The following is a 14,002-nucleotide window of genomic DNA, read 5'->3' on the forward strand; positions in this document are numbered from 1 at the left end:
TAAAAGCTCCAATCTGTTTACTTTTCATTTCCACCCATTGAAAAAAAAATCCCAAGGCAAATCCGGTGATTGAATATTTATCTTGCTTCCTGATCTCTTTTTTTCTTTGGACAGAATTGCAAATAAAGATTCCTGGCACTTCCCTTTCTAAACAAACTGTTTTTTTTCTCATTTGACCCACTAGAACTAGAGGATGAAAAGCCTGGATCCCATGGAACCAACAAACGGTCGTGTCCTAAGAACTCCAATATCTATCTCCATCTTTGGAGACAACTTCAAATGGAGGTAAATCCAGTACTGGTGATTCCCTGAAGACCAGCACAGCTAACAGCTAAGGGTATGTGATAGACTCCTGCAGAAGTAAGGGGGTCTCTCTTGTCCTTCGATGAGCATAGCATCTGCTGTATTTTCCTGGTAGGTTTGAAGATGGTTTGTAGGTTATGTTTCTTCATCAGTTTCCCTATTTGATCAGTGATTCCCTTGATGTATGGTAGAAATTGCAAGGGGACAAGGGGGCACCCCCACTGAACTGAGGGGAGCCAGGCGACCCCCCCTGCCCGCCCGCCCATCAGCACCCCACGAAAAAACCATTTTCAGGGTGGTTACGCTAGACTGGGCTCTGCAGGCTAATGGCTACTCCACAACAGAAATCAGAAAAGCTTTAAGACCAAGAGAAACCCAGAGGACTGAGGAGAAACAGCCCACCACAGAAAAAAATATTTCTACCATACATCAAGGGAATCACAGATCAAATAGGGAAACTGATGAAAAACCATCTTCAAACCCACCAGGAAAATACAGCAGATGCTACGCTCAGCAAAGGACAAGAGAGACCCCCTCACTTCTGCAGGAGTCGATTGTATAACCTACAGCTGTGGGAAGGTCTACACAGGGACCACAAAATGCAGCATTCAGACTCGTATTAAGGAGCACAAAAGACACTGTCGACTTAACCATCCTGAAAAATCTGCAGTTGCAGAACATGTGTTAAACAAAACTGGACATAACATTTTATTTGAGAACACTGAAATTCTGGACAATTCAGAAGGTTACTATGTCAGACTGCACAGGGAGGCCATTGAAATTCACAAACACCAAGTGACTTCAACAGGAAAGAAGAGACTCTGAGAATTAACAAAACTTGACTACCAGAATTTAAAAACACCAAAAACAAACCCTAAGATCATGAACAATGGACTCCACCCAAACACAGGATTTGCATTCACTAATACTGCTGCTGCTGCTACAGGGCAGCAATACAATACTATCAACCACATCTTTGTATAACAAGTTCCACCCAAACACTTACTGATCGGTTCCCCATCCTGGGACATGGACAATATATACCCAAAACATTGCCTTCTCTCTAGACACAGTGTGTAACAGACTTCCCACTGTGATACACTTCTGAAGCCCCCCCCCCCCCCCACCCCCCCCCCCCCCAACCCCCCCCCCCCCCCACCCCCCCCCCCCCCCACCCCCCCCCCCCCCCACCCCCCCCCCCCCCCACCCCCCCCCCCCCCCACCCCCCCCCCCCCCCACCCCCCCCCCCCCCCACCCCCCCCCCCCCCCACCCCCCCCCCCCCCCACCCCCCCCCCCCCCCACCCCCCCCCCCCCCCACCCCCCCCCCCCCCCACCCCCCCCCCCCCCCACCCCCCCCCCCCCCCACCCCCCCCCCCCCCCACCCCCCCCCCCCCCCACCCCCCCCCCCCCCCACCCCCCCCCCCCCCCACCCCCCCCCCCCCCCACCCCCCCCCCCCCCCACCCCCCCCCCCCCCCACCCCCCCCCCCCCCCACCCCCCCCCCCCCCCACCCCCCCCCCCCCCCACCCCCCCCCCCCCCCACCCCCCCCCCCCCCCACCCCCCCCCCCCCCCACCCCCCCCCCCCCCCACCCCCCCCCCCCCCCACCCCCCCCCCCCCCCACCCCCCCCCCCCCCCACCCCCCCCCCCCCCCACCCCCCCCCCCCCCCACCCCCCCCCCCCCCCACCCCCCCCCCCCCCCACCCCCCCCCCCCCCCACCCCCCCCCCCCCCCACCCCCCCCCCCCCCCACCCCCCCCCCCCCCCACCCCCCCCCCCCCCCACCCCCCCCCCCCCCCACCCCCCCCCCCCCCCACCCCCCCCCCCCCCCACCCCCCCCCCCCCCCACCCCCCCCCCCCCCCACCCCCCCCCCCCCCCACCCCCCCCCCCCCCCACCCCCCCCCCCCCCCACCCCCCCCCCCCCCCACCCCCCCCCCCCCCCACCCCCCCCCCCCCCCACCCCCCCCCCCCCCCACCCCCCCCCCCCCCCACCCCCCCCCCCCCCCACCCCCCCCCCCCCCCACCCCCCCCCCCCCCCACCCCCCCCCCCCCCCACCCCCCCCCCCCCCCACCCCCCCCCCCCCCCACCCCCCCCCCCCCCCACCCCCCCCCCCCCCCACCCCCCCCCCCCCCCACCCCCCCCCCCCCCCACCCCCCCCCCCCCCCACCCCCCCCCCCCCCCACCCCCCCCCCCCCCCACCCCCCCCCCCCCCCACCCCCCCCCCCCCCCACCCCCCCCCCCCCCCACCCCCCCCCCCCCCCACCCCCCCCCCCCCCCACCCCCCCCCCCCCCCACCCCCCCCCCCCCCCACCCCCCCCCCCCCCCACCCCCCCCCCCCCCCACCCCCCCCCCCCCCCACCCCCCCCCCCCCCCACCCCCCCCCCCCCCCACCCCCCCCCCCCCCCACCCCCCCCCCCCCCCACCCCCCCCCCCCCCCACCCCCCCCCCCCCCCACCCCCCCCCCCCCCCACCCCCCCCCCCCCCCACCCCCCCCCCCCCCCACCCCCCCCCCCCCCCACCCCCCCCCCCCCCCACCCCCCCCCCCCCCCACCCCCCCCCCCCCCCACCCCCCCCCCCCCCCACCCCCCCCCCCCCCCACCCCCCCCCCCCCCCACCCCCCCCCCCCCCCACCCCCCCCCCCCCCCACCCCCCCCCCCCCCCACCCCCCCCCCCCCCCACCCCCCCCCCCCCCCACCCCCCCCCCCCCCCACCCCCCCCCCCCCCCACCCCCCCCCCCCCCCACCCCCCCCCCCCCCCACCCCCCCCCCCCCCCACCCCCCCCCCCCCCCACCCCCCCCCCCCCCCACCCCCCCCCCCCCCCACCCCCCCCCCCCCCCACCCCCCCCCCCCCCCACCCCCCCCCCCCCCCACCCCCCCCCCCCCCCACCCCCCCCCCCCCCCACCCCCCCCCCCCCCCACCCCCCCCCCCCCCCACCCCCCCCCCCCCCCACCCCCCCCCCCCCCCACCCCCCCCCCCCCCCACCCCCCCCCCCCCCCACCCCCCCCCCCCCCCACCCCCCCCCCCCCCCACCCCCCCCCCCCCCCACCCCCCCCCCCCCCCACCCCCCCCCCCCCCCACCCCCCCCCCCCCCCACCCCCCCCCCCCCCCACCCCCCCCCCCCCCCACCCCCCCCCCCCCCCACCCCCCCCCCCCCCCACCCCCCCCCCCCCCCACCCCCCCCCCCCCCCACCCCCCCCCCCCCCCACCCCCCCCCCCCCCCACCCCCCCCCCCCCCCACCCCCCCCCCCCCCCACCCCCCCCCCCCCCCACCCCCCCCCCCCCCCACCCCCCCCCCCCCCCACCCCCCCCCCCCCCCACCCCCCCCCCCCCCCACCCCCCCCCCCCCCCACCCCCCCCCCCCCCCACCCCCCCCCCCCCCCACCCCCCCCCCCCCCCACCCCCCCCCCCCCCCACCCCCCCCCCCCCCCACCCCCCCCCCCCCCCACCCCCCCCCCCCCCCACCCCCCCCCCCCCCCACCCCCCCCCCCCCCCACCCCCCCCCCCCCCCACCCCCCCCCCCCCCCACCCCCCCCCCCCCCCACCCCCCCCCCCCCCCACCCCCCCCCCCCCCCACCCCCCCCCCCCCCCACCCCCCCCCCCCCCCACCCCCCCCCCCCCCCACCCCCCCCCCCCCCCACCCCCCCCCCCCCCCACCCCCCCCCCCCCCCACCCCCCCCCCCCCCCACCCCCCCCCCCCCCCACCCCCCCCCCCCCCCACCCCCCCCCCCCCCCACCCCCCCCCCCCCCCACCCCCCCCCCCCCCCACCCCCCCCCCCCCCCACCCCCCCCCCCCCCCACCCCCCCCCCCCCCCACCCCCCCCCCCCCCCACCCCCCCCCCCCCCCACCCCCCCCCCCCCCCACCCCCCCCCCCCCCCACCCCCCCCCCCCCCCACCCCCCCCCCCCCCCACCCCCCCCCCCCCCCACCCCCCCCCCCCCCCACCCCCCCCCCCCCCCACCCCCCCCCCCCCCCACCCCCCCCCCCCCCCACCCCCCCCCCCCCCCACCCCCCCCCCCCCCCACCCCCCCCCCCCCCCACCCCCCCCCCCCCCCACCCCCCCCCCCCCCCACCCCCCCCCCCCCCCACCCCCCCCCCCCCCCACCCCCCCCCCCCCCCACCCCCCCCCCCCCCCACCCCCCCCCCCCCCCACCCCCCCCCCCCCCCACCCCCCCCCCCCCCCACCCCCCCCCCCCCCCACCCCCCCCCCCCCCCACCCCCCCCCCCCCCCACCCCCCCCCCCCCCCACCCCCCCCCCCCCCCACCCCCCCCCCCCCCCACCCCCCCCCCCCCCCACCCCCCCCCCCCCCCACCCCCCCCCCCCCCCACCCCCCCCCCCCCCCACCCCCCCCCCCCCCCACCCCCCCCCCCCCCCACCCCCCCCCCCCCCCACCCCCCCCCCCCCCCACCCCCCCCCCCCCCCACCCCCCCCCCCCCCCACCCCCCCCCCCCCCCACCCCCCCCCCCCCCCACCCCCCCCCCCCCCCACCCCCCCCCCCCCCCACCCCCCCCCCCCCCCACCCCCCCCCCCCCCCACCCCCCCCCCCCCCCACCCCCCCCCCCCCCCACCCCCCCCCCCCCCCACCCCCCCCCCCCCCCACCCCCCCCCCCCCCCACCCCCCCCCCCCCCCACCCCCCCCCCCCCCCACCCCCCCCCCCCCCCACCCCCCCCCCCCCCCACCCCCCCCCCCCCCCACCCCCCCCCCCCCCCACCCCCCCCCCCCCCCACCCCCCCCCCCCCCCACCCCCCCCCCCCCCCACCCCCCCCCCCCCCCACCCCCCCCCCCCCCCACCCCCCCCCCCCCCCACCCCCCCCCCCCCCCACCCCCCCCCCCCCCCACCCCCCCCCCCCCCCACCCCCCCCCCCCCCCACCCCCCCCCCCCCCCACCCCCCCCCCCCCCCACCCCCCCCCCCCCCCACCCCCCCCCCCCCCCACCCCCCCCCCCCCCCACCCCCCCCCCCCCCCACCCCCCCCCCCCCCCACCCCCCCCCCCCCCCACCCCCCCCCCCCCCCACCCCCCCCCCCCCCCACCCCCCCCCCCCCCCACCCCCCCCCCCCCCCACCCCCCCCCCCCCCCACCCCCCCCCCCCCCCACCCCCCCCCCCCCCCACCCCCCCCCCCCCCCACCCCCCCCCCCCCCCACCCCCCCCCCCCCCCACCCCCCCCCCCCCCCACCCCCCCCCCCCCCCACCCCCCCCCCCCCCCACCCCCCCCCCCCCCCACCCCCCCCCCCCCCCACCCCCCCCCCCCCCCACCCCCCCCCCCCCCCACCCCCCCCCCCCCCCACCCCCCCCCCCCCCCACCCCCCCCCCCCCCCACCCCCCCCCCCCCCCACCCCCCCCCCCCCCCACCCCCCCCCCCCCCCACCCCCCCCCCCCCCCACCCCCCCCCCCCCCCACCCCCCCCCCCCCCCACCCCCCCCCCCCCCCACCCCCCCCCCCCCCCACCCCCCCCCCCCCCCACCCCCCCCCCCCCCCACCCCCCCCCCCCCCCACCCCCCCCCCCCCCCACCCCCCCCCCCCCCCACCCCCCCCCCCCCCCACCCCCCCCCCCCCCCACCCCCCCCCCCCCCCACCCCCCCCCCCCCCCACCCCCCCCCCCCCCCACCCCCCCCCCCCCCCACCCCCCCCCCCCCCCACCCCCCCCCCCCCCCACCCCCCCCCCCCCCCACCCCCCCCCCCCCCCACCCCCCCCCCCCCCCACCCCCCCCCCCCCCCACCCCCCCCCCCCCCCACCCCCCCCCCCCCCCACCCCCCCCCCCCCCCACCCCCCCCCCCCCCCACCCCCCCCCCCCCCCACCCCCCCCCCCCCCCACCCCCCCCCCCCCCCACCCCCCCCCCCCCCCACCCCCCCCCCCCCCCACCCCCCCCCCCCCCCACCCCCCCCCCCCCCCACCCCCCCCCCCCCCCACCCCCCCCCCCCCCCACCCCCCCCCCCCCCCACCCCCCCCCCCCCCCACCCCCCCCCCCCCCCACCCCCCCCCCCCCCCACCCCCCCCCCCCCCCACCCCCCCCCCCCCCCACCCCCCCCCCCCCCCACCCCCCCCCCCCCCCACCCCCCCCCCCCCCCACCCCCCCCCCCCCCCACCCCCCCCCCCCCCCACCCCCCCCCCCCCCCACCCCCCCCCCCCCCCACCCCCCCCCCCCCCCACCCCCCCCCCCCCCCACCCCCCCCCCCCCCCACCCCCCCCCCCCCCCACCCCCCCCCCCCCCCACCCCCCCCCCCCCCCACCCCCCCCCCCCCCCACCCCCCCCCCCCCCCACCCCCCCCCCCCCCCACCCCCCCCCCCCCCCACCCCCCCCCCCCCCCACCCCCCCCCCCCCCCACCCCCCCCCCCCCCCACCCCCCCCCCCCCCCACCCCCCCCCCCCCCCACCCCCCCCCCCCCCCACCCCCCCCCCCCCCCACCCCCCCCCCCCCCCACCCCCCCCCCCCCCCACCCCCCCCCCCCCCCACCCCCCCCCCCCCCCACCCCCCCCCCCCCCCACCCCCCCCCCCCCCCACCCCCCCCCCCCCCCACCCCCCCCCCCCCCCACCCCCCCCCCCCCCCACCCCCCCCCCCCCCCACCCCCCCCCCCCCCCACCCCCCCCCCCCCCCACCCCCCCCCCCCCCCACCCCCCCCCCCCCCCACCCCCCCCCCCCCCCACCCCCCCCCCCCCCCACCCCCCCCCCCCCCCACCCCCCCCCCCCCCCACCCCCCCCCCCCCCCACCCCCCCCCCCCCCCACCCCCCCCCCCCCCCACCCCCCCCCCCCCCCACCCCCCCCCCCCCCCACCCCCCCCCCCCCCCACCCCCCCCCCCCCCCACCCCCCCCCCCCCCCACCCCCCCCCCCCCCCACCCCCCCCCCCCCCCACCCCCCCCCCCCCCCACCCCCCCCCCCCCCCACCCCCCCCCCCCCCCACCCCCCCCCCCCCCCACCCCCCCCCCCCCCCACCCCCCCCCCCCCCCACCCCCCCCCCCCCCCACCCCCCCCCCCCCCCACCCCCCCCCCCCCCCACCCCCCCCCCCCCCCACCCCCCCCCCCCCCCACCCCCCCCCCCCCCCACCCCCCCCCCCCCCCACCCCCCCCCCCCCCCACCCCCCCCCCCCCCCACCCCCCCCCCCCCCCACCCCCCCCCCCCCCCACCCCCCCCCCCCCCCACCCCCCCCCCCCCCCACCCCCCCCCCCCCCCACCCCCCCCCCCCCCCACCCCCCCCCCCCCCCACCCCCCCCCCCCCCCACCCCCCCCCCCCCCCACCCCCCCCCCCCCCCACCCCCCCCCCCCCCCACCCCCCCCCCCCCCCACCCCCCCCCCCCCCCACCCCCCCCCCCCCCCACCCCCCCCCCCCCCCACCCCCCCCCCCCCCCACCCCCCCCCCCCCCCACCCCCCCCCCCCCCCACCCCCCCCCCCCCCCACCCCCCCCCCCCCCCACCCCCCCCCCCCCCCACCCCCCCCCCCCCCCACCCCCCCCCCCCCCCACCCCCCCCCCCCCCCACCCCCCCCCCCCCCCACCCCCCCCCCCCCCCACCCCCCCCCCCCCCCACCCCCCCCCCCCCCCACCCCCCCCCCCCCCCACCCCCCCCCCCCCCCACCCCCCCCCCCCCCCACCCCCCCCCCCCCCCACCCCCCCCCCCCCCCACCCCCCCCCCCCCCCACCCCCCCCCCCCCCCACCCCCCCCCCCCCCCACCCCCCCCCCCCCCCACCCCCCCCCCCCCCCACCCCCCCCCCCCCCCACCCCCCCCCCCCCCCACCCCCCCCCCCCCCCACCCCCCCCCCCCCCCACCCCCCCCCCCCCCCACCCCCCCCCCCCCCCACCCCCCCCCCCCCCCACCCCCCCCCCCCCCCACCCCCCCCCCCCCCCACCCCCCCCCCCCCCCACCCCCCCCCCCCCCCACCCCCCCCCCCCCCCACCCCCCCCCCCCCCCACCCCCCCCCCCCCCCACCCCCCCCCCCCCCCACCCCCCCCCCCCCCCACCCCCCCCCCCCCCCACCCCCCCCCCCCCCCACCCCCCCCCCCCCCCACCCCCCCCCCCCCCCACCCCCCCCCCCCCCCACCCCCCCCCCCCCCCACCCCCCCCCCCCCCCACCCCCCCCCCCCCCCACCCCCCCCCCCCCCCACCCCCCCCCCCCCCCACCCCCCCCCCCCCCCACCCCCCCCCCCCCCCACCCCCCCCCCCCCCCACCCCCCCCCCCCCCCACCCCCCCCCCCCCCCACCCCCCCCCCCCCCCACCCCCCCCCCCCCCCACCCCCCCCCCCCCCCACCCCCCCCCCCCCCCACCCCCCCCCCCCCCCACCCCCCCCCCCCCCCACCCCCCCCCCCCCCCACCCCCCCCCCCCCCCACCCCCCCCCCCCCCCACCCCCCCCCCCCCCCACCCCCCCCCCCCCCCACCCCCCCCCCCCCCCACCCCCCCCCCCCCCCACCCCCCCCCCCCCCCACCCCCCCCCCCCCCCACCCCCCCCCCCCCCCACCCCCCCCCCCCCCCACCCCCCCCCCCCCCCACCCCCCCCCCCCCCCACCCCCCCCCCCCCCCACCCCCCCCCCCCCCCACCCCCCCCCCCCCCCACCCCCCCCCCCCCCCACCCCCCCCCCCCCCCACCCCCCCCCCCCCCCACCCCCCCCCCCCCCCACCCCCCCCCCCCCCCACCCCCCCCCCCCCCCACCCCCCCCCCCCCCCACCCCCCCCCCCCCCCACCCCCCCCCCCCCCCACCCCCCCCCCCCCCCACCCCCCCCCCCCCCCACCCCCCCCCCCCCCCACCCCCCCCCCCCCCCACCCCCCCCCCCCCCCACCCCCCCCCCCCCCCACCCCCCCCCCCCCCCACCCCCCCCCCCCCCCACCCCCCCCCCCCCCCACCCCCCCCCCCCCCCACCCCCCCCCCCCCCCACCCCCCCCCCCCCCCACCCCCCCCCCCCCCCACCCCCCCCCCCCCCCACCCCCCCCCCCCCCCACCCCCCCCCCCCCCCACCCCCCCCCCCCCCCACCCCCCCCCCCCCCCACCCCCCCCCCCCCCCACCCCCCCCCCCCCCCACCCCCCCCCCCCCCCACCCCCCCCCCCCCCCACCCCCCCCCCCCCCCACCCCCCCCCCCCCCCACCCCCCCCCCCCCCCACCCCCCCCCCCCCCCACCCCCCCCCCCCCCCACCCCCCCCCCCCCCCACCCCCCCCCCCCCCCACCCCCCCCCCCCCCCACCCCCCCCCCCCCCCACCCCCCCCCCCCCCCACCCCCCCCCCCCCCCACCCCCCCCCCCCCCCACCCCCCCCCCCCCCCACCCCCCCCCCCCCCCACCCCCCCCCCCCCCCACCCCCCCCCCCCCCCACCCCCCCCCCCCCCCACCCCCCCCCCCCCCCACCCCCCCCCCCCCCCACCCCCCCCCCCCCCCACCCCCCCCCCCCCCCACCCCCCCCCCCCCCCACCCCCCCCCCCCCCCACCCCCCCCCCCCCCCACCCCCCCCCCCCCCCACCCCCCCCCCCCCCCACCCCCCCCCCCCCCCACCCCCCCCCCCCCCCACCCCCCCCCCCCCCCACCCCCCCCCCCCCCCACCCCCCCCCCCCCCCACCCCCCCCCCCCCCCACCCCCCCCCCCCCCCACCCCCCCCCCCCCCCACCCCCCCCCCCCCCCACCCCCCCCCCCCCCCACCCCCCCCCCCCCCCACCCCCCCCCCCCCCCACCCCCCCCCCCCCCCACCCCCCCCCCCCCCCACCCCCCCCCCCCCCCACCCCCCCCCCCCCCCACCCCCCCCCCCCCCCACCCCCCCCCCCCCCCACCCCCCCCCCCCCCCACCCCCCCCCCCCCCCACCCCCCCCCCCCCCCACCCCCCCCCCCCCCCACCCCCCCCCCCCCCCACCCCCCCCCCCCCCCACCCCCCCCCCCCCCCACCCCCCCCCCCCCCCACCCCCCCCCCCCCCCACCCCCCCCCCCCCCCACCCCCCCCCCCCCCCACCCCCCCCCCCCCCCACCCCCCCCCCCCCCCACCCCCCCCCCCCCCCACCCCCCCCCCCCCCCACCCCCCCCCCCCCCCACCCCCCCCCCCCCCCACCCCCCCCCCCCCCCACCCCCCCCCCCCCCCACCCCCCCCCCCCCCCACCCCCCCCCCCCCCCACCCCCCCCCCCCCCCACCCCCCCCCCCCCCCACCCCCCCCCCCCCCCACCCCCCCCCCCCCCCACCCCCCCCCCCCCCCACCCCCCCCCCCCCCCACCCCCCCCCCCCCCCACCCCCCCCCCCCCCCACCCCCCCCCCCCCCCACCCCCCCCCCCCCCCACCCCCCCCCCCCCCCACCCCCCCCCCCCCCCACCCCCCCCCCCCCCCACCCCCCCCCCCCCCCACCCCCCCCCCCCCCCACCCCCCCCCCCCCCCACCCCCCCCCCCCCCCACCCCCCCCCCCCCCCACCCCCCCCCCCCCCCACCCCCCCCCCCCCCCACCCCCCCCCCCCCCCACCCCCCCCCCCCCCCACCCCCCCCCCCCCCCACCCCCCCCCCCCCCCACCCCCCCCCCCCCCCACCCCCCCCCCCCCCCACCCCCCCCCCCCCCCACCCCCCCCCCCCCCCACCCCCCCCCCCCCCCACCCCCCCCCCCCCCCACCCCCCCCCCCCCCCACCCCCCCCCCCCCCCACCCCCCCCCCCCCCCACCCCCCCCCCCCCCCACCCCCCCCCCCCCCCACCCCCCCCCCCCCCCACCCCCCCCCCCCCCCACCCCCCCCCCCCCCCACCCCCCCCCCCCCCCACCCCCCCCCCCCCCCACCCCCCCCCCCCCCCACCCCCCCCCCCCCCCACCCCCCCCCCCCCCCACCCCCCCCCCCCCCCACCCCCCCCCCCCCCCACCCCCCCCCCCCCCCACCCCCCCCCCCCCCCACCCCCCCCCCCCCCTCACCCCTCACCCCCCACCCCCCCCCCCCCCCACCCCCCCCCCCCCCCCCCCCCCCCCCCCCCACCCCCCCCCCCCCCCACCCACGCCCCCCTTGCCATCCCCCCCCCCCCCCCCCCCCACCCCAACCCCCACCCCAACCCCCCCCCTCCCCCCCCCCCCCTGCCCCCCCCCCCCCCCCCCTCCCACCCCCCCCCCCCCCCCCCCCCACCCTCCCCCCCCCCCCACTGCCCCCCCGCCCCCCCACCCCCCCCCCACCCCAACTGTGGCGTAGCGCCAATAGGGCTGGGCGGGGCACGATGGGGGCGGGCATTCTGGGGGCGGGGCATTCCTGGGCGGGCTGTGGCAAGGACGCAGCCGCTGTGCCGGTCCTTGGGCGGGAAACGAATGCACGCAGGCGCAGGCTGCCACACACGCCGGTGCACCTCCTGCTAGACTGCTTCAAGTTCTGCGCGCTACTGCTGAGAGGAGGGACGTAACTAAGGCAAAAATCACATGGCAAAATCACCAATTAGTAACCCCCTCTCGGCACACACAAATAATTAGTAGCCTACTCTCGGGAACCTGTGAGAACCTGCTGGATCCCACCTCTGCCTCCACCTCATGGAATGCTCTGTCCAGAGCGAACCATGCCCCGCAGGATTTGATGCACTTCTTCAGGGCCTATAAGACAGAGCTGTTCCACCAAGCATACGGCTGAGGTAGCTAAGGGTTTTTTTCCCATCTTGGCCTTACCTGTTCCACCTTCCGTCCTTTTCCACCCTCTTTTTAATGTGCTGCCACCATCAACATATTGAGTAGTTTTAAATGGGGCTATACATTATTTTAAACATTGTTTTAAATTTATTTTATTGCTTTATACAAAACGTTGGAAGCTGCCCTGAGCAAGTGAGGAGAAGGGCGGCATATAGAACCGATGAAATAAATAAATAAATATTAAACTCAATGGGCATAGTGGTAAAGAAATCAATATATTACACGGTATAAATGACATCATAAAAACAATACAAGAGCACTCTGGGATGAAGACTTTCTGAGGTATATTACCACAGAACACGGACACTTCCTTCAGTTGTCATGCCTGACAGTAATGGCTAGACCAGTGGTGGCGAACCTTTGGCACTCCAGATGTTATGGACTACAATTCCCATCAGCCCCTACCAGCATGGCCAATTGGCAGGGGCTGATGGGAATTGTAGTCCATAACATCTGGAGTGCCAAAGGTTCGCCACCATGGGGCTAGACCTATCATCCAAAAGACCAAAGGCAAAGTTTTTGTTCCCCTTCATAAAGTCTGGGGCCCTTTCTGCACCGGCCAATAAAAGAAGGGGGAGGGCGGGTTCATATAACCCCGGCCTCTTTGCATGGCTGACTGTCCAATGGACAGCCAGCGTGTTGGCCGAGGCGCACTTTTTTTGTACCTCCCATGCCTAGTTCGCAGGCAGGCAGGACCGACCCCCCAGGCAATGATACAGCCCATTTCCCCTTTGTTGCTCCACAGATGGGAGCAATGGAAGGGGTTTTTGAGAACCACGTTATGTGCGATTCTTGTGTTTCAGCATAGCTCAAAGCCGCGGCCATTCGCTTGGCTGTTTGATCCCTTCACCCACCCACTGCACATTTTCTTAGTGAATGGTGCCATCACTGGATGCATTTATCATAACAGTCATCCGGGGAGGTTAACCTTCAGGGGTTGGGCGGGATATAAATTTAAAAAATAAATAAATAAAATAAATAAATATCTATTTGAGTTGTTGTTGTAATTATTGAGAATTGGTATTATTCATTGTAATTGTGAGCTGCTTTGAATGTCTGTTAGGCACAGACGTAGCACACAAGCAAGCAGAATGAGTGACTCACAGGTTCCTGGACCTCTGGGACAAGGTTCTTTCCTTTGACAGTCTCCTCCTCTGGCTCTTCGTTCTCTTTATTCTCAGTCCAGGGAGTTGTATCTTGAACAGAGCAGGTGCTAATTAAGTCTGGCAAACTTGTTGACGGGTAATTCAGAAAATCCTCTTCCGCCCCATCCTGTCAAAAATTGCAAAAATAATTACATGGAGCTACTAAATAATTACAACAACATTGTAAGACAGGCCAATGTTCACAACATTACAAGGCCCACTGAACATGGATGCATACATTCCTATCTGCCTCAAACACCCTATGCTGCCAGCCTGCTCTTACAAGGGGAGGGTGACCCCATCCAGAAGAGGTGGCCTCCTCAACTCTTGATTGGTACCATTATTGACTGACAACAGCTCCATATTATCTAGACCAGGGGTCTGCAAGCTATGGATCTCCAGATGTTCATGGACTACAATTCCAATCAGCCCTACCACTTGGCCATGCTGGAAGGGGCTGATGGAAATTGTAGTCCGTGAACATCTGGAGAGCCATAGTTTGCAGATCCCTGATCTAGACTGAGCTTCAGTTTGTTGGCCTGTATCCAATCCATTATTGCTTTCAAGCAAGACTGCAGAACATCTGCCCCTCATTTTACAGTACTGACAGACACTGGTAGGCATCTTGGCCAATGTTATTCAAAGCTATTGACAGGTCCCGGAGAATCAACAGCGATGTACTCCACCTTGCCTGAAGTTTCAGTTTCACAACCCAGTCTGAATATAGCTTGAAATCAGCCAAGATAATCAGTTTCTGCCAAAAAACAACAACCCGTGGAGATATCAAACAATCTCTTGCTTAAATATCCTGTCCAAAACTAGACAGGGCAGGATATAAATACTTTAAATAAAATACATGTCTGATGCTTCCATTGATGTCCCAGTTGATTTCTGTAATACAAACATGGGCTGAGTGGCAGACACAATTCCTCCCAAGTACCCTCTTCG

At 79.8% G+C, this 14,002-nt stretch overlaps 1 protein-coding gene across 6 annotated transcripts in view; it reads right to left on the bottom strand.

Moving 5' to 3' along the window:
- Window positions 1–14,002, bottom strand: part of PDZD2 (PDZ domain containing 2) — a 309,977-nt gene that overhangs the window by 57,899 nt on the left and 238,076 nt on the right. For all 6 annotated transcript variants that reach the window (XM_048503183.1, XM_048503184.1, XM_048503180.1 and 3 more), the window contains one exon: window positions 13,014–13,181. In XM_048503183.1, the coding sequence (XP_048359140.1) occupies window positions 13,014–13,181 (168 nt within the window). The remainder of the gene's footprint in view (window positions 1–13,013; window positions 13,182–14,002) is intronic.

Source organism: Sphaerodactylus townsendi, linkage group LG07, assembly GCF_021028975.2.
Source record: "Sphaerodactylus townsendi isolate TG3544 linkage group LG07, MPM_Stown_v2.3, whole genome shotgun sequence".
NCBI lineage: Eukaryota > Metazoa > Chordata > Lepidosauria > Squamata > Sphaerodactylidae > Sphaerodactylus > Sphaerodactylus townsendi.